The sequence below is a fragment of the Athene noctua genome, chromosome 6 (genome assembly GCF_965140245.1).
Source record: "Athene noctua chromosome 6, bAthNoc1.hap1.1, whole genome shotgun sequence".
In the NCBI taxonomy this organism is placed as follows: Eukaryota; Metazoa; Chordata; class Aves; order Strigiformes; family Strigidae; genus Athene; species Athene noctua.
Genome location: NC_134042.1, coordinates 14830318 through 14853473, shown reverse-complemented (window position 1 = coordinate 14853473; position 23156 = coordinate 14830318). Strand labels below are relative to the sequence as shown.

Here is a 23156-nt window from a genome sequence, read left to right as displayed (position 1 = left end):
AATGCATCTGATTTGGGGTGAGCTATTTGGCAGCTACTTCTTGGCACTTATGTAATATTTTACATTTTCTAATTAACAAAGCAGAAATAGCAAGGTGAAGTCATCCCACTGAAATCACATGTTGATGCAAACATTATAAAAATACCAGCCTGTAGAGTGAGGAAGAAAAGGATTGACAGTCCTTTTAAAAACAAAACTGGTAAATGTTCATATTAAAGGCACTGTTTTTACTAGTACTGAACTGTGAAATGACAGACAAAAGAGACAGCAGTATGCACACACCTGTCCAACCAGGGTGGTATATATGTGGTTATTCCAAGTTAAGGCTGTGAAAGGACGGGCATGACCTTTGGAAATTAATAAAGGAGGATGGGAGAAGTAACCAGAGCTGAGCGTTCATGAACAGGAGAAAAATTGTCTTGTCTTCTCTACCCTTCAGCAACAATCTGTGAAGAGACATCGCTTGAGCCAAGGGTTGAATTGCAACACAGGATGCAGTGGTGTAGTGGTGGTGTGCTACGCAGCGTGATAGTAGAGTTCAATCTATGAAGGCCAGTTAAAATTGCCAGGAGAGACATAGTCGCCTTAGCAGTAACATGTTTATATTGTCTTCTCCTTATAATAAGGGCTTGATTGTATGCGTGTTTGTCTGCTCATTAGACAAATTGGACAAAGATCTGAGTTAGTCTTCTTCTGCCTGGGCTCCTAATGTATTTATACTACAGGGGATAGCACAACATGTTTGTTCCTACCAGCTATGTGGTGAAGCATCCAGTTTCAGTCATGTAGGTGTGAGGGTGCCAGCACTGAAGTAGGTGCTATGTGGAAATGCTTTATGCTTCTGTTTTATGTTCAGGAGAGGAACCACATATGCCTGTCTGCAGTCCTGTATCCTCAGATGGAGAGACTAGAAAACACACTCTCATTTGTGAATCTGTGGTTTGATTTTCATGTGAGAAATTTACAACTCTTTTTTTTCCCCTTTCCTTATTACATGCAGATCTTCATAATCTCTGCTATTTTTTTGCTACTTATTTGTCTCCTGTGGAGCAGAACTTGAAGGTGTTTCTTGTCAGACAGCTAGCTGTAAAACAGAAGGTGCAGCCACACCATCTGGTTTTGCAATAATGTCCTATGTCATGCCAAGCAAATTAGACTCTTAAGCTTGAACAGGAGATCTGCAGGTGATGGTTAGGTGTTCCATTTAACAGCACTGCCAGTGCTTCATTTTGAGCTGAAAGAACAAGCATGTGTTGGAAGGGTCAGTACTGCTGACAGGACCATCCTCCAGTGGAGGTGTGCAAACAAGGTCTGATCATCTGGTCACTTTGGCAACCAGGAGAAAAGGAAATTCCACTTTAGAGGTCATATCATGGTTAATTAGAAAACCAAATACTGCTTCTCTAAATTCAGTGTAAATTTTATTCAAGAAAGTCTTCGCATTCTGTGAATAACAATCTTGCTCTTTATACAAGCTCATAGTAGGTCCACCTGAGATCAAAGCTCCATGTGCTACGTGTATTGTGCAAACACCCCACAAATTAGAGTCTAAAGATGAGTGACATAGGATCAGAAGGGACACAAGGTCATAGGGAGGTGAGGTGACCAACTTGTGGGTCAGTGGCAGAGTTGATACAGGCACTCTTGCTTTGTTGACCCAGTGCCTAAGCTACGGACATCTATGCTGAATACTACTGCTATGAATAATTACTTTTTCCAAAGAGTAGGGTTTGATTTCCATAATTTCAGAAGACTTATGAAATCCTTCTTGGGGAGTAATGTAATGTGTTTAAAAATGAAACTATGTTGGCAAACTGGAAACTTAGTCTTCTGTGTCACCAGTTGTGTAAATAAAGGACTGGGCTTGAAAGTTCTGCTCTATGTCTTTATCAAAACTATTTATAGCCATGTCACTGGTTTCTGCATCTAGATATGCTTAGATGGAAATTGCTTCTTTTGATATGCAGTGTGAATTCAGTTGATCTGAGAAGCCAGACTGGCTTTCTAATTCAGTACTAGTATTGGTGATTTTGTTGTTGAAGTTCATGCCATCTGTGAAGCAGAATATGGGATCTTCAGGGATCCAGTGGAATTTTTTTGTTAAATATTGTGATTTCTGTGCCTGGTAGAATGAGAATTCAACCTTAATCACTCTGTGGTGCTGCTGAAGGATTCCAATGATCAGATTTTGAAGTTCCTGCACTGAAAATATTTCAGTCAGTGGATTCATCAGAGAAGGAAGAAGGTGCTAGTCCCTGTGTCAGCCCCATGGAAACAGATGTTTGCTTTTTTCTTCTTTTTCTAGACTGAACAGCTGTACTGTTAGACATCATGTTTTTAAATGTAAACATTGAGTCAATCTGTATCTCTGCAGGGCAGAACTCTCCTCTTTGACTCATCAGTCATCAGTGTTAGGCTTATCTGGGTCTATGCTCTGTAACAGTGAGCTGGACCTGGAAGGGGTTAAGGTCATGCTACATCCTGCCATCATCTGAAATAACTGCAGAGCTGAGTTTTTAACCCCTGCAAGTTCTGCTTGCAGAGCAATGTTTTTTCTTGGAAGCAAAGTAGGAGAAAATATAATGCATACCTGGCTGTAAGCACTGGGACTAGAGGTAGAAGCTGGCTTTCAGAAAAGCACAAGCAGTGGCATATCTACCTCATCTGAACTGCACAAAGGTGGAAGTTCAGATGGGTGGCTAGTTATTTTAGCATTTACTTTGAGTTGCTCAGAGAAGGAGGTTTGCTGGGGCAATCCCTTCTTCACATTGCTCGCTTCCGGGCCTGAATTACTTGGCCTGTGCTCAGCATCCAGTTTCAGGCTGTTAATACTAACACAAGCATAACTCCCTCTGGGAAGACCTTTCACTGCATGGACACTGTGCTCCAGCACTTGTTGGAAGAAGCTTCCAGAGCTCTTGGATGACCATAAAAACCTAGTAAATCAGGCAGCTCTTCATTTCCTGTCTCATAGTTTGATTGTCTAGGTTCATATTTGTCTTTGGGATCGTGAGTGTGAACTCCATAGCTGAGTTGTTAAAGTACAGGCAATGCTCCTTGATGCCTTATATTTGTTTGCTTGGGGTCCGTCCCCGTCCCGTTCCCCCCCATCCCCGCCGTGTGGTGCATCTGGTACCTTTTGAAGAGGCCAAATGGTGTTTGCAATCTAAGTGGGTTTTGCTTTCATCTTTGTAGATGCTGGCCAAAGCAAGTGTCGATTAGAGAGAGCTCAAGCACTGGAACAGGCAAAGAAGCCCCAGGAAGCCGTCTTCATCCCTGAATGCAGTGAGGATGGATCATTCACGCAGGTAAAATTTCTATTGGCTTCCTTCAGCCAGGTTCCCAGTGACTGCAGGAGATTCTCTGTTAAGGCATAAGCTGATGATAGCAGCATGGGTGCTCGCTCTGACTTGGTTAGGTGAAAATGTTGAAAGCTGGGGACTTGTTTAACCAACCGGAAACTTTGATTTGGTCACCATACCCTAAGACACATACATATGTAATGGCATCCACCTCCAATGTAGCACAGAAACAAATGGCATCAACCTCCAGCATAGCACAGAAACAAAAACAAGTTGCAGGGGAGGTCAATTATTTCCCTGAAGATGAGCTGCAAAGCAAGCTGTGGCTCTCACAGAACAGTGTGGACCAAACTTCTTCTGCTGTACTATGGACCTGTGCTTCATCTATCCCAGCAAAAAAAGAGTGGTCTGTTGAGCCTCTTCACTCTGCAGGGTACTTGTTAATGACAGACTCCTCTTTCCTGTTCTGTGCCCTGTTGTGGTTTGGGGGTCTGGCAGAGAGGTGATGAGACTGCTTTGTTTGAGTTTTTGATTCTTCACTGTTCACTTGCTGAAACTAAACGATGTACTGGGATTGCAGATGTGTTTCATAATGCTGCTTCTCTTGATAAGCAGTTACCTCAGGCAGGGGTAGCAGAGGAGGCTTATGATTTGTTGGCTTTTAATACCTGTGAAAAATGAAGAGTTAGTCCTGGTCAATGAGCATCCTTCAGAAACAGTGGGACTGGGAGAGGTCATACAGAATTCCAGAGAAGTTGAAGTATGGCAAAAAGAAAAAGCTCTTATGAAGGAGATTTTGAGAGTAGTAGTTTGCTGAGGCAGGGTGGAAATGAAGAGTGATACTTGGTTCTGTTACCGCTAGCTTACTGAGTAGTGTCCCAATGCTAACCGAACTGGGTGTTAAAAATGGCTCATGTGCAGTTCCCTAACAGGTAGGAGGGGTATGCTATCTGCTCAGTTTGGCATGCATCTCAAATGCCAAAATCCTGCAACCCTGATGACCTCTACTTTGTGAACTCAGGTAAATCACACAACTTTTTTTGCCTTAGCTTCCCTATATCTAACACTACTCTAGAGATCTTGTGCCTAAGAGAAATTTTAACATTCATTAGTTATTTTTTGCAAAGTCTTTTGAAGGTAAAAAAAGAAATTCCAAAATATAATCAATATTGGCTTCAAAAAGATGAGAAAGACAAAAAGCTTTGGGGTTGGTTCAAACACTTTGTGATGCCTGGGGGAAGAGGAGAGGAAAGATTTTTCTTGTGATAACCCACCAAAAATTTTTATTCCCCCCCTCAGCATTACACTCCCATTATCTAGTGTGTGGGAGTGTTTTTGTTTTGTTTTTGATTTTAATGGTGAAGTGAGAAGTTTTATCCATCCTGCCAACTCCGCATACTTCTTTGGAGCAGCATCATATTTGTGTACAGTGTGGACCATCTTGGGAAGGTGGGGGTAAGAGAGAAGGTGTCTGCAGTTTCTTGCAGTCCAACTATACTCTTAGATGTTGAAATTTTATTTTGTGTAGAGCTGCTCAGGTTATGTTGGCACTGGAGGGGAATACCTATAAAACCTAGTGCAGTGGGCCAACTAAGTGTTCCATGTTAAACTTTATAGTTCAAGAAAACATGGGGAAGGAAAGCTGACTTTCCAGTGTCTCTGTCATCTGCCCATCAACCTCTCAGAGAGTAAAGTAGGGGTGAAATTTTTATCCTAATAATCTGGACTGAGAGTGCAGTTGATAAAGCTTTGTTTCAGACAGGTTTGTTTGCAAGGTTGGTACTGGTGTCTGGATTGCAGAGCAGTTGCTGGACCTCTTTCCTGCACATTCCCTGGCCAGTGTGGATTGCAAGTGGAGGGGCAGCATGAAACTGCTTACAAAAACAGTGTGTTTTCAGCTGTCAGCCAAGTGATATTTCACATTCTTCTTCCATTCAGTCCTATCTGTGAACACTGAAATGCTTTTGTTTTACCTGGCATGATGAAGGAAGCCTCTGATCTCTTTGTAGCTGGAATTAACTGGAATTCATATCATTCCTTGGATCATAAAAATACCCCACGTTCCACATACCTCAGGAACCAGCTTCATTTATATTGCAGCATTTAAGGTCACTGTCCCCGCATAAAGTGTGAATGAAAAACAATGTCTGAGGAAGCTAACTGGTTCAATCTGCATTTGAGACAAATATTTCCTTTAGTTCCTGGTCCAAATTAATTAAACTTTGATTTTAAAAGGATGTATAAATTAGAATTTTGGTGAACAGTCTAAACAGTTTTTGCTTCCAGCAACTCATCAATTTCATCTGGTGGAGGTGGTTTGAATACTGCATCTCTTGTGCAGACAATTGGCACCCCTGGGTTCTGCTGTGCAGGGGAGCTGTGTAGGCCAGTTCTTGAAGTCCCTGAGACCTTGCTGAAGTCAACTCTGAACTGTTATTATCTTATTCTGGTTCGGTACCCAGAGAGTTGCTCCATCCAGACTCCAACATCTCAGTCGGGAAGTCCAGAACACAGCAGCATCTCTCAATGAAGATTCTATGAAAAACACCCACCATGCTCTTCAACCTTGAATCCGCATCCCAACAGGAATCTAAGCAGATGCATACTCTTCAGGGTATACTTTGCATGTAGAGTTGGTTAGGGAAATTTTTTCAACAACTTTCCCCCTTCTATGTTACTGTTATTGGAGGAATATTTTGGGTAGAAGAAAAATTCTTCTCAGAGGGGAAACAAAGATGCATGAATATATTTAGAATATTAAATGTCTTAATTATTATAGCACTCACTCAAGATGCAGATAATTTTCTTTCAGGTCTTGAGCTGACCCTCTTTTTTGTAGATGCATACACAGTAGGTGTTCAGGCCTACATCATTGTCCTTGCCATCAGACTTCAAAAGATCTGGGTTTTTGTTTAATTACTTGTTGGAAATTCTTGAAAGTTTTGCAGGAGTGAAAAATACAAACAGCACAGGATTGGGAGCTGCATTTGGTAGTGGTAACTGCATGTTCACAGAACCTGCTTGGTCTTAACCAGATTGAACTGTTGCTTTTGTGGTTTATCATTTATCCTCTTGATTAGAAGCTAAATTGAAAGCAGCAATGACTGAAAGCAGCATTAAGTGAGGCTCTTTCTGCTGAAAGTAGATCAAGTCTGCCCTTTCCAGCTGTGGAACTGCATGCAGTACCAAACTGAATTTGGAGCTGGTTCCAGTGTAAATTGGATGAGGCTATAGGGTGGTGAAGAGAACACGGCTACTCTGATGTTCTGTGACAAGCAGCGTGTGCTGCATGGGGCAGTGGCTGCAGAGAGGAGACCATGCTCAGCCTATCTCCTCCTGCTTCACTGCAGTTGAATGTAGCAACAAGGGTGAGAGGAAGGAGGGTCTGAAGACAAAAACCTTGGTTTGTCTTGCATTTAAACCCAGTATTAGAGACATCCTCTGTGTCTTAAACACTTGTATAATCCGTGGGTTTTTTCATTGTCTGTAAAATCTAGACTGAAAAGAAGTGCTGCCACCAATTCTGTTGCTTGGATGGCCAGTTTTTGTAGGCATGGCTAGTTATAACAGATTTTGTGTACTGCATGAAGGGGAGCAGGCACCTGTCAATTCATTGGTTTTCTTAACTTTTTCTATGCACCATGTGTGCTGCTCCCCTTATTCTGGGAGCTTGTGTATTGCAAAGATCTTAACAAATCCCTTTTTAGCACCATTTACACATGTAAAAATGTGGCATGGATTTGCAGCATGGGAGAGCTGGTGGCATTGCAGGCATGATAGGATTACTGTAAAAGGTAGCATTGCTCTGGAATTGCTGTTTCTTCATATTTGAGTCTGTGGGGTTTATTGCTTCCTATAGGAAAAGCTCTCTGCACTTAGCCCATAGTAATATAAGCACGCAGATAAAATTTGTGTTATTTGCAACATATGATGTTTGTTTGGTAGGAGTAATTTGATTAATTGCATGAAACTGTGATCATGTACTGTGGTGCAAAATTGGACATGACTAAAACCAATTTCTGTTCCCAAGACTTGCACTTTCCTTTTTGCTGTTATGCTGCATTTTGCATAAATGCCATTCCCTTTCCATGCTGAACTTAACCTGCTGTGATCTGTTCTTCATAAACAACAGGCTCTATTGGGTAATCTGCACACTTTCTTTTGCTGCTTAGTGCCATTGGGCTTGTTGCCATGGGCTGAGAGAGACTTGCATTCTTCATAGTTTTCCCCCAAGCAGTTTTTTAAAAAAGGTTGCTGAGGTTTTAAACGGGATCAGTTTCAGACAGATTAATATGAACATGAAAAATGTTAACCCTGCGTTGGGTGTGTAGTCTTGTGGGGCTTTTTGTGGTGTGTCTTGCTATTTGCCACCACCTTCCACTGCCTAGCTGTGGTTTCTCTTCCTTGCAAGTCTGCAAGTGGCTGAGAGCAAGTCTTCTTGGAGAGTTTCTTTGAGTTTAGGGCTCTCAAAACTGCAGCTGCTGGCAGTTATGATTGCAGCCCTGAGATTTCTCTTACAGCAAGTGCATCAGTCAAACCTGTTGTCTTATGATGGGATCAGTGAGTGGGCTAGCTTTGTTAGAACAGTTTTCCATAATCAAATAGCTTCCAGAGCACTCCCATGTCTGGTAATACAAGTCTGTTTGGAAAGAGTGATCTATATTATGGTCCATAGCAATAGTTTCATTCTGTGCTATGCTAATGCGTGTACAAAGTACTGCTTTCTCCTAAGACCCACAAACAGACCCCTTTCCTAAGATGTGGGGAACCCTCTCAGCCTTCAGCGTGACTTCATGATCCAAGTCTGTTCCTCTGCATTGGCTAGTGTGGCCTGATGCTGGGCAGGATTACAAACCCATTTCTTAATGCAGCACAGTGTGTAGACATGTCCCGCATTCCCTGGATGCTGTCTATTATTCCACTATTCAGTGCTCATACTCTAGCACTACTAAGCTCCCAAGGATTTAACCTTTCCATTCAGAAGGAAAGAACACAGTCTGTCTTGCTAGATTAAAGAAACTCTTTCTTCCTGAAGAATTTGGACTTTTAAGCCAGAACCATCTACTAATTAAAGACACCCCTTCTGTAAAAGACTGTAGCTGGAGCTCTCTGAATACTGCTCTGCAGATTTGTCTGCTACTTACACACTTGCTTTCTTCCTGCAGCTCTCACTGTATTTCTTGTTTGTATATTGAGCTAAAGATAACCTGTAGATGGGTAAGGAGGTAGCAACTTCAGTTATATACAGCATTTCTTCAAAGAAGTACCAGTCAAGAGAGCAAAAGAACAGATTCTTAAAGCAGGAGTGGACATCCCTAAGGAAAGTGACAATGTAAGATCCTTCTTAACTTTAAAGGGTCACATTCTGTGTCAGAAGCAGAGCTTCTCTTGGGGATCCCTCTCCTGAGCTAAAAATGGTATCTGTGCCACAGTGTGCGTTGGGAATGCCCTTGACTGTGGCTAAGATTCTTTTGCCACAAATCTCCTCTTCCCCTGGTTATATGAATAGTGAAGTTCCCGTGGAGCAAGCATTTCTTCAGTGGTGCATAGACTTGAGGGAGGTGGCTGCTGCATAAAGCCCTGGTGGGAATATTTGTCTGTACAACATCATCTGGAAAGAATTAGATGTGAACAAAAAAGTGACAAAAATTATTAAAGGGGTTACCGTCCCAAAGAAACTCAAACTTAAGGTGCAGACTAATTCACAGCTCCCTGAAACTGTCTGTAAGGGCAAGGCAGGCTTCTGACAGCAATCAGTTGATTCTTAATCTAGCAGGAAGTGTGACAAGATCCAGAGTCTATGCAGTACAGCAAGGCACTGAAACCAGTACAGAGGCATCACCACTTAGAGTTAAGATAAATAGCCATCAGGCCAGTGTGCTGATTGTGTGCTGTAACTTGGGTTCAAGAGGACTTTCTAGATGAACCTCAGTGGCTCAAACAAAGGAAAGGCTTGATTAAAGAATTGCTGTGTGACACTGCAGCTTCTGCTCTCTGGGTCAGGCCAGATGACCTACTGGCTTGGAACAGTTTAATTAGCTGTTTTCACAGTGTTTACCAGAAGCAGTTGGGTGCACCCAGGGTTTGGAGCCTTGCCTCATGCTGTGAGTGTGGGTAATAGCTTTGCTGCCTGCCCTCACCCTCAGCAGTGCCATTCAAAAACTCAGATGTGTTTTTATTTCTTTCACAGAAGTAATGCTTTGAATGCAGAAGAACTGTCCTTCCCTTCTCTTCTCTGCCCTCCACTATGGAAGGAGCCAGGAAATGTTTGTCTGATCTGTGATGGGATAGGAACTGGTTATCAAACTCTTCATCTGAACAGCAGTGAAAGGCTAGTCTGAGCATTGCTGTTCCTGTGCTCAGCCCAGTGTTTGCCCATTTCCAGTTTACCTTTTGAAAACAACCTCTTGATCCTCATTTGTCAATTGGCTGTGAAGGGATGCTGCTGCTTTCTTGTTGAGAAGCTTTGGACTGCTTGGGAATCTGGTTCTGGCACTGACACTGATAGATTGAAGAAACCCAAACTGCAGCATTTTTTCCCTCAGGAAATTAAGAGGCAGAGTTGTCTGTCAGTGACTACACTTTCAATGGTTTTTTATTATAATGAACTTGATGAGAACAGGTGTTTATCCATGCGGCCAGTGGCTAGTACATTAACTGCTGTTTCATTTCACACGTAATGGCAGGGGGGAATAGAGGAGCTGCTGCTACCCTCTTAATTTGGGCAATGGTGGAGGAGCAATTTTTGTTGGGCTTATCCCTCGTGCTTTTCACCCTTCAGTTGAGGCACAGTTGAGATGACTTATCTCTTACTCCTGAAAAAGAGGAACAAAGTCGTCCTGCACTATCAGGGATTTGGGTGCTTGCAGAGCTTTAAACTACAGTTTGGTTTTTTTGAAAGTGTAGCTGTTAATGGAGAATCTGTTGGCTAGCCAGAAATAAAACCTGCAAATCAAAAAATGATTTGCAGGTTTTATTTCTTTGATTCCCTATTATGTAACTTAAAATGTTCAGCTGTTGGACAGGTGTTTCTTAATTTGAGATGTCAAACTCTATCTGTCATGTGCTTTTCCAGCAGTAATGAGTATTATGTAGCTGAAGTTTGGTTAGCAATCAAGTTTATTTTGTATATAAAATTGATAATGTATTTTCTCTGACACAATGCTTAACTTTAGAAGACTGAGAGCCAAAAATGTCAAACACACTTTTTCTAACATGTATGTTGATACAGCTCAAATTAACTCAGTAACTGAAGATTAGATCTCTGCAGTAAACAGACGTCATTTTTACACGGTTACTCTTCTGATTATAATAGTATTTAAAAATCTTGCTACTATGAGAGTATGATTAGCATGAGGTTGAATTTCAGGTAGGAGATTTAAATGGAATTTAGAAACAAACTCAAACCTAAGATCTTTGGAAACTCATGGGAAAAATTTAAAGTTAAAAACCTGAATTTTCAAGATTTCTTGCTATATGTGCTCTGGAATAGTTGACACTTTGCAGAGTTTGTGTTTACACACACTGTTTCGAAATGGTGCTGGATCATCTATGGCCTTTACATTTTGTTAAATGCCATAGCAGTGTGATGTAACTGATGAAAAATTTACCAGGTTTTCTTTCCCAGCTGCAAACTCTAGGCTGTAGGCCACTATTGTTATGACACCTAAATATGCTGAGACCTGGTTCAGGTATCATGGTGAGAGGTAGCATCTCTCAGTATCTCATGTGATTATGAAGACATTTAGGAGAGCCAATTGCAGTGATTTTTGAGGCTTCCAAGGTGTCTGTTCTTCATGGGTGGTTGTTTGGCCTTTAGGATAAGGACTGAGATTTAGTTGCTGCTATTATCCATAGTAGGGAGGTCCTTTGGTGCTGCAGTAGAACCAGAAGTAGTTGGTTGCAAAAGTGCTGTCAATCTGAGATTTCTTAGCTTAGTTATTTATAAAATTACTTTGCTTTTATAGATGTAATGTGCTTGGCTTGCATAAATGAGTGTAGGTAATGAGTACCTCTTCACTGAGATGAATTGCATAACATGCTCTTAGTTAATGCATCTATCCTAAATTTATGTCAGTACATTTTTTGGACTCCTCTGCAATGTAATTTTTTTTTCTGAGGACTTGGCTGAAGGACTGTCAGGTCACTAACACTTAAATTTTTTTAAATGCTGGGTACGCTGGATTTTTTCTGTAATGTAACATGGAATGACCTTGCCCTGTGAATTCAAGACCCTATCCTGGAATTTGTCTTCATCTCTGGGTAAGATTTTTACAATTAATGCTCAGATCTAAAGATAGCTCCTTGTGCTGTTGGGAATGCAGTAATGTGTGTGTGAATCAGCAAAGATAAACACAAACCCAACCAGCTCCATAACACTAGTTTTGAATGTGCAATTGATTAGGTTGAACTATAAGAAATATTTTTCAACGTGATTATTGCCAATTATGTTCATAGGACTTTTGAATAATTTGCAATCAATTTTGTGATAGAGAGAATAAAAATGAAAGTGTGCAGATAGCAGTGACAATGACTTTAGTAACATGGGTACATGAGATTGTTGTTGATTTTGGCTTCTAAAAGTGAACTTGCTTGAGGCAAAATGATTGATTTGCACTTTATTAAAACCCAAGATAAACACGTGGTACCGTGTTATAATTGCTCTTAGATCATGTTTTATGGGATACTCAAAGCCTTTTAAAAAGACTGTCATTAACTCTCTGAACAAACTCTGCTACCTTAGGGAATCGAAGCCAGCTGTCAGCAAGGGGGAATGACTGGCTTAGTTCTGAAGGTTCCCTAATGAAGGGAATGGCGCAAACACCCCATCATTCTTCTCTTCTGTGTGGTGAGGACTGGAATGGGATATTGGCTTCAATGAACTTGTTTGGAAAAAGGGAGAATGGGCAGAATTCAGTTTACAAGTAAAATAATAAGGCAGTGTCTGAAGTGATCTAATTTCATGGCTTTTTTTTCAGAAATATATTGAAGGAACCATCTCTAGCTTGTAGTAACAAAGGCATTTCTATACCATTTCAAGATGCTGGAAGTGCTGATGTGCACACCTAACCACAGCTGAAAGTGTGTTTTATTAAAAAAGATTTTGGAACCTGTTAGTATTTACACAGATGCCTGTATGATGATTATTTACTTTTGTCTCAAGGGAAGTGAAAAGCATCCCGAATTTCATCCAAATGCTGACCACTCTCTGAAAGCTGAGGCAAAGGCTGTAATTAGATTTGTTAAGTTGGCTGAAACTATAGTACCATTGAAGCAATATCTGCTTAGATGTTACTAAGACCAGTCTGCTAGATTGAGATTTATCTGTTTTCACTTTAGAGGTCCACATCTGAACTAGTTATTCTGGTGTCCTTCCATGGTGAAGGAAGGAACTGGGCAACTCTAGATGTTTAGTTCAGAAGTAGAGCTTTAAAGTTAAGCAAGGTGAGTCTTATATTGTGTACCTTTTGGCTCATTAGAGCCTTCATCAAATGTTCTTAAGTCCTTGTCAATACATAAAGAGCAAGCATGTTGGATCTTGCTCTTACTGCCTAGGTTGACATAGTAATGGGAGAGACCTTAAATCTGTCTGGAGAAGGTTTGTTAACATAAGTTAGTGTTGTGTTTTTGCAGTCATGTTTACTGAACAAAATGCTCTCGAAATGCCCACAGATGTTGTTCTTAAGCAGCAGATGGGGAACTGGGCCAAGGTGGCCTTTCCACATCCCTGCTGGGTTGCAGTGGGACAACTATTTAATGGTAAATAGTAAATGGGATTTAGCAGAGGGTGGAATGAGCTGAGGCACAAATGCTGCATCCCCAAACTGAAGTGTTCTCAGCTGACTACTTATAACATTTTTGCCTCCTGAACTGCAGCTAAAGGAGTTGGAGGAATAACCTTTCTTTGGGGAGGGAGGTGAGGGGAGAAAGAAAAGATAATGATATTGAAGATACTCTTCTGTGTGACCTTTTTACTCGGAAGCATGTGTTTGTGGTGCATCTGGGTTGGGATTTACACTAAGATACTGGATTATAATAAAAGCAGTGGGTGATAGAGTGAGAAATGAAATGCCTGCTCTTTGTTTTATTAAACAGGTGCAGTGCCATACCTACACTGGATACTGCTGGTGTGTGACACCTGATGGCAAGCCTATTAGCGGCTCTTCTGTACAGAACAAAACTCCTGTATGTTCAGGTACTGTGGGAGTGGCTTCAACAAATACTAATTTGATAACTGAAGGGGGTTGGGGAGAATGCATCCTGTGAGAATGCTTAATCTTTTCAGGTGACTTAGCCAGTTTACCCGATTTAACACTGCAGCTGTGCTTATATTTTCCTGGGTGTTTGCTGGCATTTGGAAGCTGCAAGAGAGCTTTGACTGTGGCATGTCCACCCCGCAGTTAGGGTAAAGACACGCCTGCAAGGCTCACTGAGAAAAATCACTGAGGTAACAGCCTGTGGTAGCCAAGGCAAGAGTCAGAGTGTTGCTGTGAACACCGAAACCAGAGATTTCTGTAACAGATGGGGTAACCTTTTTCCACAAGCTGTATTTTAACAAAGTGGTTCTCAGACTGTGTTAAGTGGGCTATGGAGTCATTTTGCTTTCAGTGACTTCAGTTAAAAGTTTGATAAGGTAGTTCTGTGAGAAACTGGTTGTTGTCGACTGCTAGCCCCCAAATCCGGGGTCCTGCTGGTATAATGGATTTGGGTCTTCTGGCTGTGTTGCTCAGTTCCAGGATCCCCATGTTTGTGTCATGGGGCTGGACAGCACTGGGCTTGCACCACAGCTCACAAGAGGGAGGTCCAGAGCTAGGCCTGTTACTCATGGGTTTATTAAGCGATGTGCTTCTGGGCACTCAGCCTGACACTGCTTTGTCACTCTGTGGTTTACTGGACAGAGTGATCCTGTTTTCTTTTTTTCCACACCATTCAATATGTCAGTGCAAGGCTCAGATGGGATGAGGTTGGGCTCTAGATTTTCATATGGCCCTGATCACTAGTGTACAATCTAGCTTTGTGAGCTGTGGTGAACACAGCTGCTGTGGCAGCAGCACACTAGGCACAGGGAGGGGTGGGAGACTATTCCATGCTGTTGGGAGAATTCAGGGGCAACGCTAGAATTGTGCTGCTCCCCTCACTCCCCCAGCCCCACCTCAAAATAAGAACAAAAGTCAGCAAGCATACGATTGTGTTTCCAACATGTTCAGTGATGCAGTGTAAGCACTGCTGCTGCCTCTGGCTTCATGCTCTGCAATCTGCTCCCCATGGGTGTTTAATGTATTCCTCCTCTTACACCTTTCAGTGTTTGCCCTTTAGATGGATGCATGACAGCAGTCAAACCTTTGGTTTTGTTTTTTTGTTTTTTTGTTTTTTAATCCTTCTCACCTTATTCAGGGTCCTCTTGGCTGTAGGGTGTTCTGTGGTAATAAGCAAACATAGTGACTTGCATGAGGGTTTGAGCTGAGTGAGAGAACTGTCTGGGAACCAGTGAGTCAATGTAGCATAGCTTGAGGGGATGCTTGGTATTTCACAGGTACATGGAAAGCAAATACAATTAATATCCTGTTTTAGTGTAAGGTGAAATATTACAGTAATTTGGCTTAAACCTTAGAATATGACTTTCTTCCACCATTCCCAGTATATGGTTTTGCTAGGACATGTTTTAGAGTTTTGCTGATCTGTTCATTGAGTTTTGAGCTCTTTATAAAATTGTGTTACTAGGAAAATAAAGTCATGGTGTATTGTAGGACATGCACACGTTAGGCCTGTGACAACTAATATTGGGTATGTACTTCTTACTTGTAATTCACCAGTAGATCTGTGATGAACTGATCTGCAAGTGAAAGTGCCTGGACAATAGAGTTTGTCTATGGTTTGTCTTGACCAGACTCTTGGGACTGTCAGAGCTGCCTCCTTTTGGAGCTGACTTTTGATTCATGTTTCCTGAAGGATCAGTAATTGCTGGAACTGTTTAGTAATGGTGCACAGAAGAATCAGTTTCCTGAGAATAAAGGTATTTCAAAAAAGAAACAAAGAAAAAAAAAAGGTTGTCATAGATTTTTATACACTTTGGTAATTGATTTGTTCAAAAAGATTTTATTATCAGTTCAAGTTTTAGTGGAAAACTGTGTGATGAAGCACCGAAGCAAACTGCAGAAACAAGTTTAGAATCATGTATATAGTGTGAAGATCTAAGTTATATTAAAAAACCTGAGACGTGTTCTATTCAGCTACATGCCGGATCTTATTCAGTGTCCCTTTTCAAACAGCTGGGGATGTTCAGGCGTTGGTTGAAATCCATTTTCTGCAAATTGTCCCTCCCACTTAATCCCTTTCCTTTAGAATACTGCCCTTGCATTCCCTGCACACTCTCCCCACCTGTTTTTGATTTGTTCTTCCTGACATTTGCAAACGAAAGAAGTGACTCCTATTGATCTTTCCTTCTTGCCCTTGGATTTATTCCAGCTTTCTTACTAGCACACTGCTCTGAGCTCTTTCAAATCACTGGAACCAGCTACTAAAGATTTCTTGTTTACCCTCATCCTGATTTAACATCTTAACACATAAAACTTCCTTATTCTATCCCAGGTGGTTGAAGCACAGGCTCTGAATCCTCAACTGAGCTGTTGGCAAGTAAAACAGACACTTTGTGGGCTGAAATATTGACTGTATTAATGTGACATTAGATGTTCCGTGTGATTGTGCAGCATCTAAATAGATGCCTTTTCTCTTTCTTTTTCCTCCCCTTTAGGTTCTGTAACTGATAAACCATCAAGCCAGGGTAATTCCGGAAGGAAAGGTGAGTGGAGTCCTGTGCTTCAGCAACTTGTTTTCTGTTAGCAGCTGCCCAGCCAAGTCCCTTGAGATAACTCAGAATCTGGGTTCCTCACTAGCTCAGTGTGTGAGGGGGTTTATGTGCCGTTAGACCTTCCCCCTCAGTAAGAGGAATAAGATGGCAGTCTGTTTGTGCATTGCCCTGTGTGGTAGAAAATGGTGTGGTCTGCTCTGTGCTCATCAGCTGAGATGTAGTATGTGATGTAGTACAGCTTCCCATAGGGGTGGCGGGCATGGAATAACCTCTGCTTGTTCACCTTGAAGTTAACTACTGAGCATTTGTCAGTGTAATCCCTCAAGATTAGGAAGGCTATTGATGACTAGTACACTAGGAGTCAGGATTGCGACTTTATATGCATTGAAAGGTGGATTTTTTAACAGAGCATAAAACCCTCTGGGCAGCTGGAGCAGTGCTGGATTCAACTCTATCTGGGCTTAGAAACCTCACTGTTGTGCATTAGGCATTGGTCCTCCTTCTTTACACTCCTTTCTTCAGTCCTTGCCTTTCCTGAGCAAGGCACTAGATGTGCTGTTGTTCTCCTTCTGTGTGTATTTATAGCCCTTCTTTCTCTGTGTCCCCTGATTTACATTCATCGAAATAGTCTTGAGAGGGGTGACCACTGAAGTATACATTGAGGAGCAGTCAAGTTTGTCTTTAGGCCTTCTACACACCCTGATTTTCAACCCTTCTTCTCTCTAACCCCCATTCAGAGTCAACGTTTGTGTTTGTCTCCTTATTACAGGAAAACAGCACTGAATGCATCCTCACTCCTGCTGGTGAGGGTGAAGGCTGTTTCCTGGGAGAAGTTCCTGGGTTTGATATCTGAAGTGGGATTTTTACTGTTGACTCTCTAAGCCAATTATTCCTGACACTTCAACGCAGGGAAATGCCTACTTTGATGCCAACACTTTAATTTGAAGGACATCTTCCATGCTGGGAGTGTCAATCCAGTCCTGAAAACACTTAACGGGAATTAGATTGCTATGTGCAGAGCCGTGATGCCTTTTGAGCACATCCACTTTCCAGTCTATGGTCGTGTATCGTAGCTTAGGAAAAGGTAGGCAGAAAATAGATGCAGGGAAAACTACTTAGTTAAGACAATGCTGAAGTGTGCTTCTTATTTTAGATAAGGATATGTCTCTGTAAACCTGTAATTACATGTTAATGTATAATTGGCACCTGAATGCATTGTTACCGTTCTGTTAATGCAGTCATTGCCAGTCTAGCCTGAAATACAAGCAAATCAAGTAGCTCTTGAAATCTGCATTATTTTTGAGTGGGGGTTGTTTGTAGGCTTCCTACCTGAGTAGTCCTGGTCTGTTCTTCTAGAATTAGAAGCAGCTGACAATGGATTTCATAAGAAACAGGAGCAAAACGGGAAAAATCTGAACTTCTTTTTCCTACTTCACTCTCTTTAACTCAGAGATTGGAACATGCAAAAAAAGAACTGTAAATGGAATTAATTATCTAAAATTTGTAATATAAATTGATTCTCCTTGGTGCTGCTTGTGGCCTCCTGTTCCAAGGATGTATGCTGCGTCACGTGGCTGGGGAAACATCCTATGGAGTAGCTGTCAAGAAAGGGAGAATGTTTCCCTTTGGGCCAGCATGCTTTGAGCAATCATGTAAACTTTCTGTCCCTTCAAATTCTGAATCTGTTCATACCTGTTGGAACCCCCTGCACAAGCCACTTTGGCCTTTCTCCATCATGTTAGAAAAATACTTGTGAGCAATTGTTAAATAGGTCTTTTTAAATCAAGAGGGCTCTTAGAAACTGAAATTATTTGGTTTAAAATTTGATGGATTTAGCATTACTTTTTCAATTAGAGCTAAATGCCTAATCTAAAAATGAATTTGGCATTCTTATCAGTGTTTTTTCTTAAGTTACCTTGATTCAGAATTCCAGTATTGAGTCCTTTTTTAATGAAGTTGGAAGCAAGAATAGCCTAGCTTCCTTGAAGCAGTGTGGTTGCTGGAGGTCTGTCTTCTTTGAAGACTGATGACTAGCCAGCATGCATATAAACATCCATTCTAGCTGAGTGTTCACGCTCTTTCTGCAAAGACTGCCCTTTGCAAGATGACAAAAAGTCAGGATGAGAAGGGGTCCAGCAGGAACCGGGTCAGTGATGACCCTTCTGTTGTAGAGGTACATCGTGGAACTTCTGACATCACTTTGGGCAACTGCCATGTGACTCGGGAGCTTTTGGACTTTTCCCATGGCACAGCAGACTCCTCTCTCCATCCCTGGATGAGGGTCTCTGAGTGAAAGAGCATTATCTGGCACAGAATAGGTACTTACAGGAGGAAAAGGAATAGCTAAGGCTCTCAAAAGTCATTTCTTTTATTCCACTCATACAGGAATGTAAAATATGGAGCTAATAAACTTTGCATGATGCTGGTGCCTTTCAAGTCTTCAGGGCAAAATATTTTTTTGGATGAAGGCTGCTCTGCCTTAGTGCAGATGAGTAGGCTTAAGCCGTTGGGTAATAAATGAAGACTTCACTAGCATATTAGCTCTCCTTTAGAAGACACAAATTAATGTTGTAGGGAGAAAAAGCTGGTTATTGGTAATAACTCTCTTTCTCCAAATGTTTTGGCCTCTTTTTCATCCTGTTTAGCCCTAATTTCTAGGGGTCAATAGATATGATGGAGTCACCAGAAGATGTGAGATAACATGCAATTCCACTCACAGGCTCTCTTACTACTGATGAAAAGAAAATGAAATGGCTTTATGGTCATATGGCTTGGCATGTAGTTCGAGAAGTGGCCCTGTGGAGCTTTCTGTACAGAACAGCATGAGTGCTGGCAAGAAATCCTTTTTATTTTTAAATCCCATGCTCTGGTTGCCCATGTTTACATTACTGCTATTGCTGTATGATGCAATGCCAGCTACTCATACAATTTGCCCTGTAAGGTAATTTAAATCAAATTAAATTGGCACCAAACTTAAAACTTGAAAATAGGATGTATTGATTTGTTCTGTGTCTAAGAACTGTTCTGTTGCTGGAAGGCAGAGCAGACCTGGGCCTGGGGAGATGGAGGCCTGTTCATATGAGGTGGGATAGAAACCCAGGTTCTCCAGAACATGCTTGGTATATGGACTTTGCAGCTCAGCCTGCAAGTAGAGAACAAGTTTCTAGGACCTTTGTCAGGGAACACAGTTATTCTTGGGTGAGATTAGGTTATCCAGAACCTGCAGGTTTCCGTTGCTGTCTGTTCCTTATTCCACTTGTTCCTTGTACAATCCTCTCTTGTAAAGAGATTCTTGCACTAATTTACTTCAGTTGCTGCTTAGTTTGAAAGGCCTGAGCAACTTGGAAGATGCACACTGTCGCCTAGAGGGATAGATCTGCCCCCTCTCTCCCACTGGGAGGTTGTTAATGTTTTAAGAAGCAGTGAAAGGCATCCTTGGAGCCAACATGACTGGATTCTTCCCTGCCTAAAGAATGCAGAACGTTCCTTTCCAGCCAAAGTGACATTGTGCCACATGTTTGAAACAAAACAAGCAAACACGAAACAAAACAAACCTTTATTTTCTTTATCTGAGGAATGCTGGGGCTTTAGGAGCTCAAAGCTACAGATTTATCATGTTGCAGCCATGAGTAGTGTCTTTTGCAGTCACCAAGCTTAAAAGTAGGCTGGTTAAGAGACAGAGGGATGTAGAAAGCAGCCATGTCATTGCTTATTTCCATAAAGGCACTTGGTCTTCCTTCTTAAAATTGGAAATGTGTGAAGGGGGGAGGGGGGAATTAAGGGGGGATGATGGTTAGTTAATGGTTGTTAGCTGTTCTGGACTGTGTGAGAGGTGTTGATACCATTTTAAAATCAGCTGAATGAAGGAAATGGGAAAGGAAGCTTGGTTCTTTAATCTGGGATTAAAATATCATGCAAGTGCAGGGTAAATATGGGCTGGATAAACTCTTAGTGTCAGTCATGAAGGGTCTTGAGTGGGATGAACTCCCTTTTTCTTTCATGAAGTCTCTTGCAGTGTATGAAGTTCTAGGCCTGTTTTGACTTGCTTTGTTTCCCTGTTGCAAAAGCTGACAATAGCAGCTGCAACTCCCTGAACCCAGGACAGGTACAGTGATGCTGGTGAAATGTGAGCTCTGATGGCCCCACAGAATGCAAAACCTGTGTTGAGTTTGTTCTACATTTGCTATTTTACATGTAGACATGACTCTTGTATAGAGTTGTGAAAAGGTTTGCTCAATGAGTTTGCAGCCTACAAGAAAACACTGAAGCAATTTAAGGAACCTAAGATGAACAACTTAAAATTCTTGTCAATTAAACATCTAGAACTGGGTTCCTTTTTGTGGGTTTAACTGCAAGAGATGGTCTTAAATACAGGCTTCATTGTAGGGAAAATCTCTGCTGAAGTTGTGGGCAAGTTGGCCCATTGTGTGGCTCTATTCCTGCTGGTTTCCAATAGTCTTACCTCTAGAAAATGTTAATGGCCTAGTTGTGCAGCCAGTAGACTGAACAATTTGAATCAGTAATGAGCCATTAGTCTGAGTCAGTAATTAGACTGAGCAGTAAAGGGTGAACACTCTCCTCAGGCAAACCCAAGTGGAGGATGGCTTGTGCTGGTGGTAAGAAGTCAGGTGCAGCTGGCACTAATTCACCTGCAGTCCATTTGCAGGGAGGGGAACATGCTGCTTCCACAGTGGTTAGTCTCAGAAAACAGATAATATCTTGACATAACAGTCAAGTTGAAATGTGACCAAAACCTGAGACTGGGTCTTTGGTCTTTACCTTCTCTGGTTCTTTCTGGATTCAACCACGTACTGATGAAATCTGAAACAGCTGTGCTGTTACACAAACCAAGCTTCAAGTGCCCTATTATTCCTGCCTCTCCAACCTCATAAATACCGAGAAATGGTCTGTGATGTCTTTAGCAGCTTGTGGAGAATATAGGAAATCTTCATCAGTAAGGTAAAAGAAATACAAGTTTATTGGAGCAGCATGAAGTCAAGTGATGGTTCTAGCTGTTGAATACCATCTTACCATGAATTTATTGCAGAACATTAGCAGGTACTAAGTCTGCAGTGCTACTCAAACAATTCTTCTGGATCCCTTATGTTACATACTTATTTTAAAATAAATAATATACTAGTTTAAAAGTCTGTATGAAAGAGAATTTTTATGCAGAAATTGCTTTCTGAACTGTTTAACTTTGTCACGTAATATTCCTAAACCAGAGCTGACATGTTTGTCAGGCCTTTTCTGGTAAAATATACACAAAGTGTGTGCATATAGTTTGCTTCTGGACAGAGCTGTGTGTGTAGTGTAGCTGTGTGGAAAGTCAGACTGTGCTATGCATATATAAATCTGTTTCCTGAAAGCAGCAGATTTGCTCGGCATGTGCTACGTGAATGCTCCAAGTCCTCTGGATTTGCAAAAGCTTGATTTGTCCTACCACATGCTGATGGTGACAGTTTCTCAGTCTACCCTGATGAAATTTAACATGGGGCAGGAAATAATCTCTAGGAGAAACATGAATGTGTGCTGCTTTTCATGAAAGTGGAATAAAAACTCAGGTGACTGAGAAGTGATTGAGAGATTAGTGCAACAAAACCATTGTCTTGCAAAGGCCTGAGTGGCCTGTGTATAAAAAAATTCTGTAGATAGAATTTGTAGAATGTAAGATCTGTCTTAGCTCGTATGTATATTTTCAAGCAAACTTAGTGGTGGAATTGAAGTTTGCTTCTTTATTATAAAAATAGTTCTGTAAAAAATACCATTACTTCAATCACTAGGTTTGCCAGGTCATATATATTCAAAGTTCTGTCTGGTTCCTATCACTATCCCTATACTGTACCTAATCTACAAAATTGTTTATTAAATTCAAGTTAAATATAATTGTAGAAAATAAGTTAATTTCACGGGTATGGCAGGTTGTAGTTTGCCAATATTACAGATTTTATAAGAGAGAGACAACCCAGCTTTTAACTGGGAGTTGTGATCAATTTTTGTGAGAACAAAGGAATGTAATTTACCATACTATGTACGCTGGATCACTTTTCCAGAACAGAGGAATGTTCTAAGAAACAATTAGATATATCTCATAAGTCAAACAGATTTTCAAAATATTAAGGTTTGGAAGAAAAATTCAACCTGAAATTCGCTACATAAACAGTAGAATTAAAAGCAATCCTTTTGGGTCCCCACATCACTGACTTGTCTGAAATTGTTTAGTTTCCATCAAGACACTTTTTTGTGGGCCTCCGAACATATGTATCAAATTTGAGGCTGAAGAAAGTTTCATTGGCAAGTTTAAGCAGAAGGCAAATTCTGTCTTAAAGTATATTTTGTTTGATATAATGCAAGAATTCTGCTTTCATCTATAAAGCAACAGTTCTAATCGGTAGGTTAGTCTATATAATATGACTTAATAAAATTGTAGTTTACAAGTGTTGTTATAGCAATCTACAGACTACTCATGTCTGTAATGTCTTAAGGACAGCTGTAAAGGTTTTTAAATTATTAAGTCATAGTATTGAGCAGCCTGGTGAGTAGATCTAATAAGCAGACTAACAATTGATTAAGCAACATCTGTTAAGGTATTATTAACTGTTTATGTGCTATACACGGATTTCTGGTGTCTGACCAATTACAGCTTGCAGAGAAATGGAATGGTTCTGGGGTCTGTGGGTTGTTTTTGTTGTTTAAATACTTCATAGCTATGTGGCCTCAACACCTTTTCTTTTTTAAAAGAGTTGTTAAAAAAATTCTTCCCATGCTCTTTGAGTGTCTGGATCAGCATGCCAAGATGTTACACTATTACACTATGTATTTCTCTAGATCCTTTAAAACAACATCATTATAACTTTGAAATTAGTAGTCCTAGACTTCCTGTCTTCTGTAACTGTTTCTTAAAAATAAACCTGAGGATAAATTGGAGGAATTGCTGGGTTTGCAAAGAAGTGAAACTAGAAGTTGTTTTCTTGTACCAGCCTAACATGACCCTGTTTTGTTTGAGTATTTGCATCCTGCAGAAGAATCTAGACATCTGACCATTA

The 23156-nt window shown here is 41.0% G+C and overlaps 1 protein-coding gene across 2 annotated transcripts in view; it reads left to right on the top strand.

Moving 5' to 3' along the window:
- Window positions 1–23156, top strand: part of SMOC1 (SPARC related modular calcium binding 1) — a 133589-nt gene that overhangs the window by 48238 nt on the left and 62195 nt on the right. For both annotated transcript variants that reach the window (XM_074909106.1, XM_074909105.1), the window contains exons 3-5: window positions 3196–3308; window positions 13398–13497; window positions 16054–16101. In XM_074909106.1, coding sequence (XP_074765207.1) covers window positions 3196–3308; window positions 13398–13497; window positions 16054–16101 — 261 coding nt within the window. The remainder of the gene's footprint in view (window positions 1–3195; window positions 3309–13397; window positions 13498–16053; window positions 16102–23156) is intronic.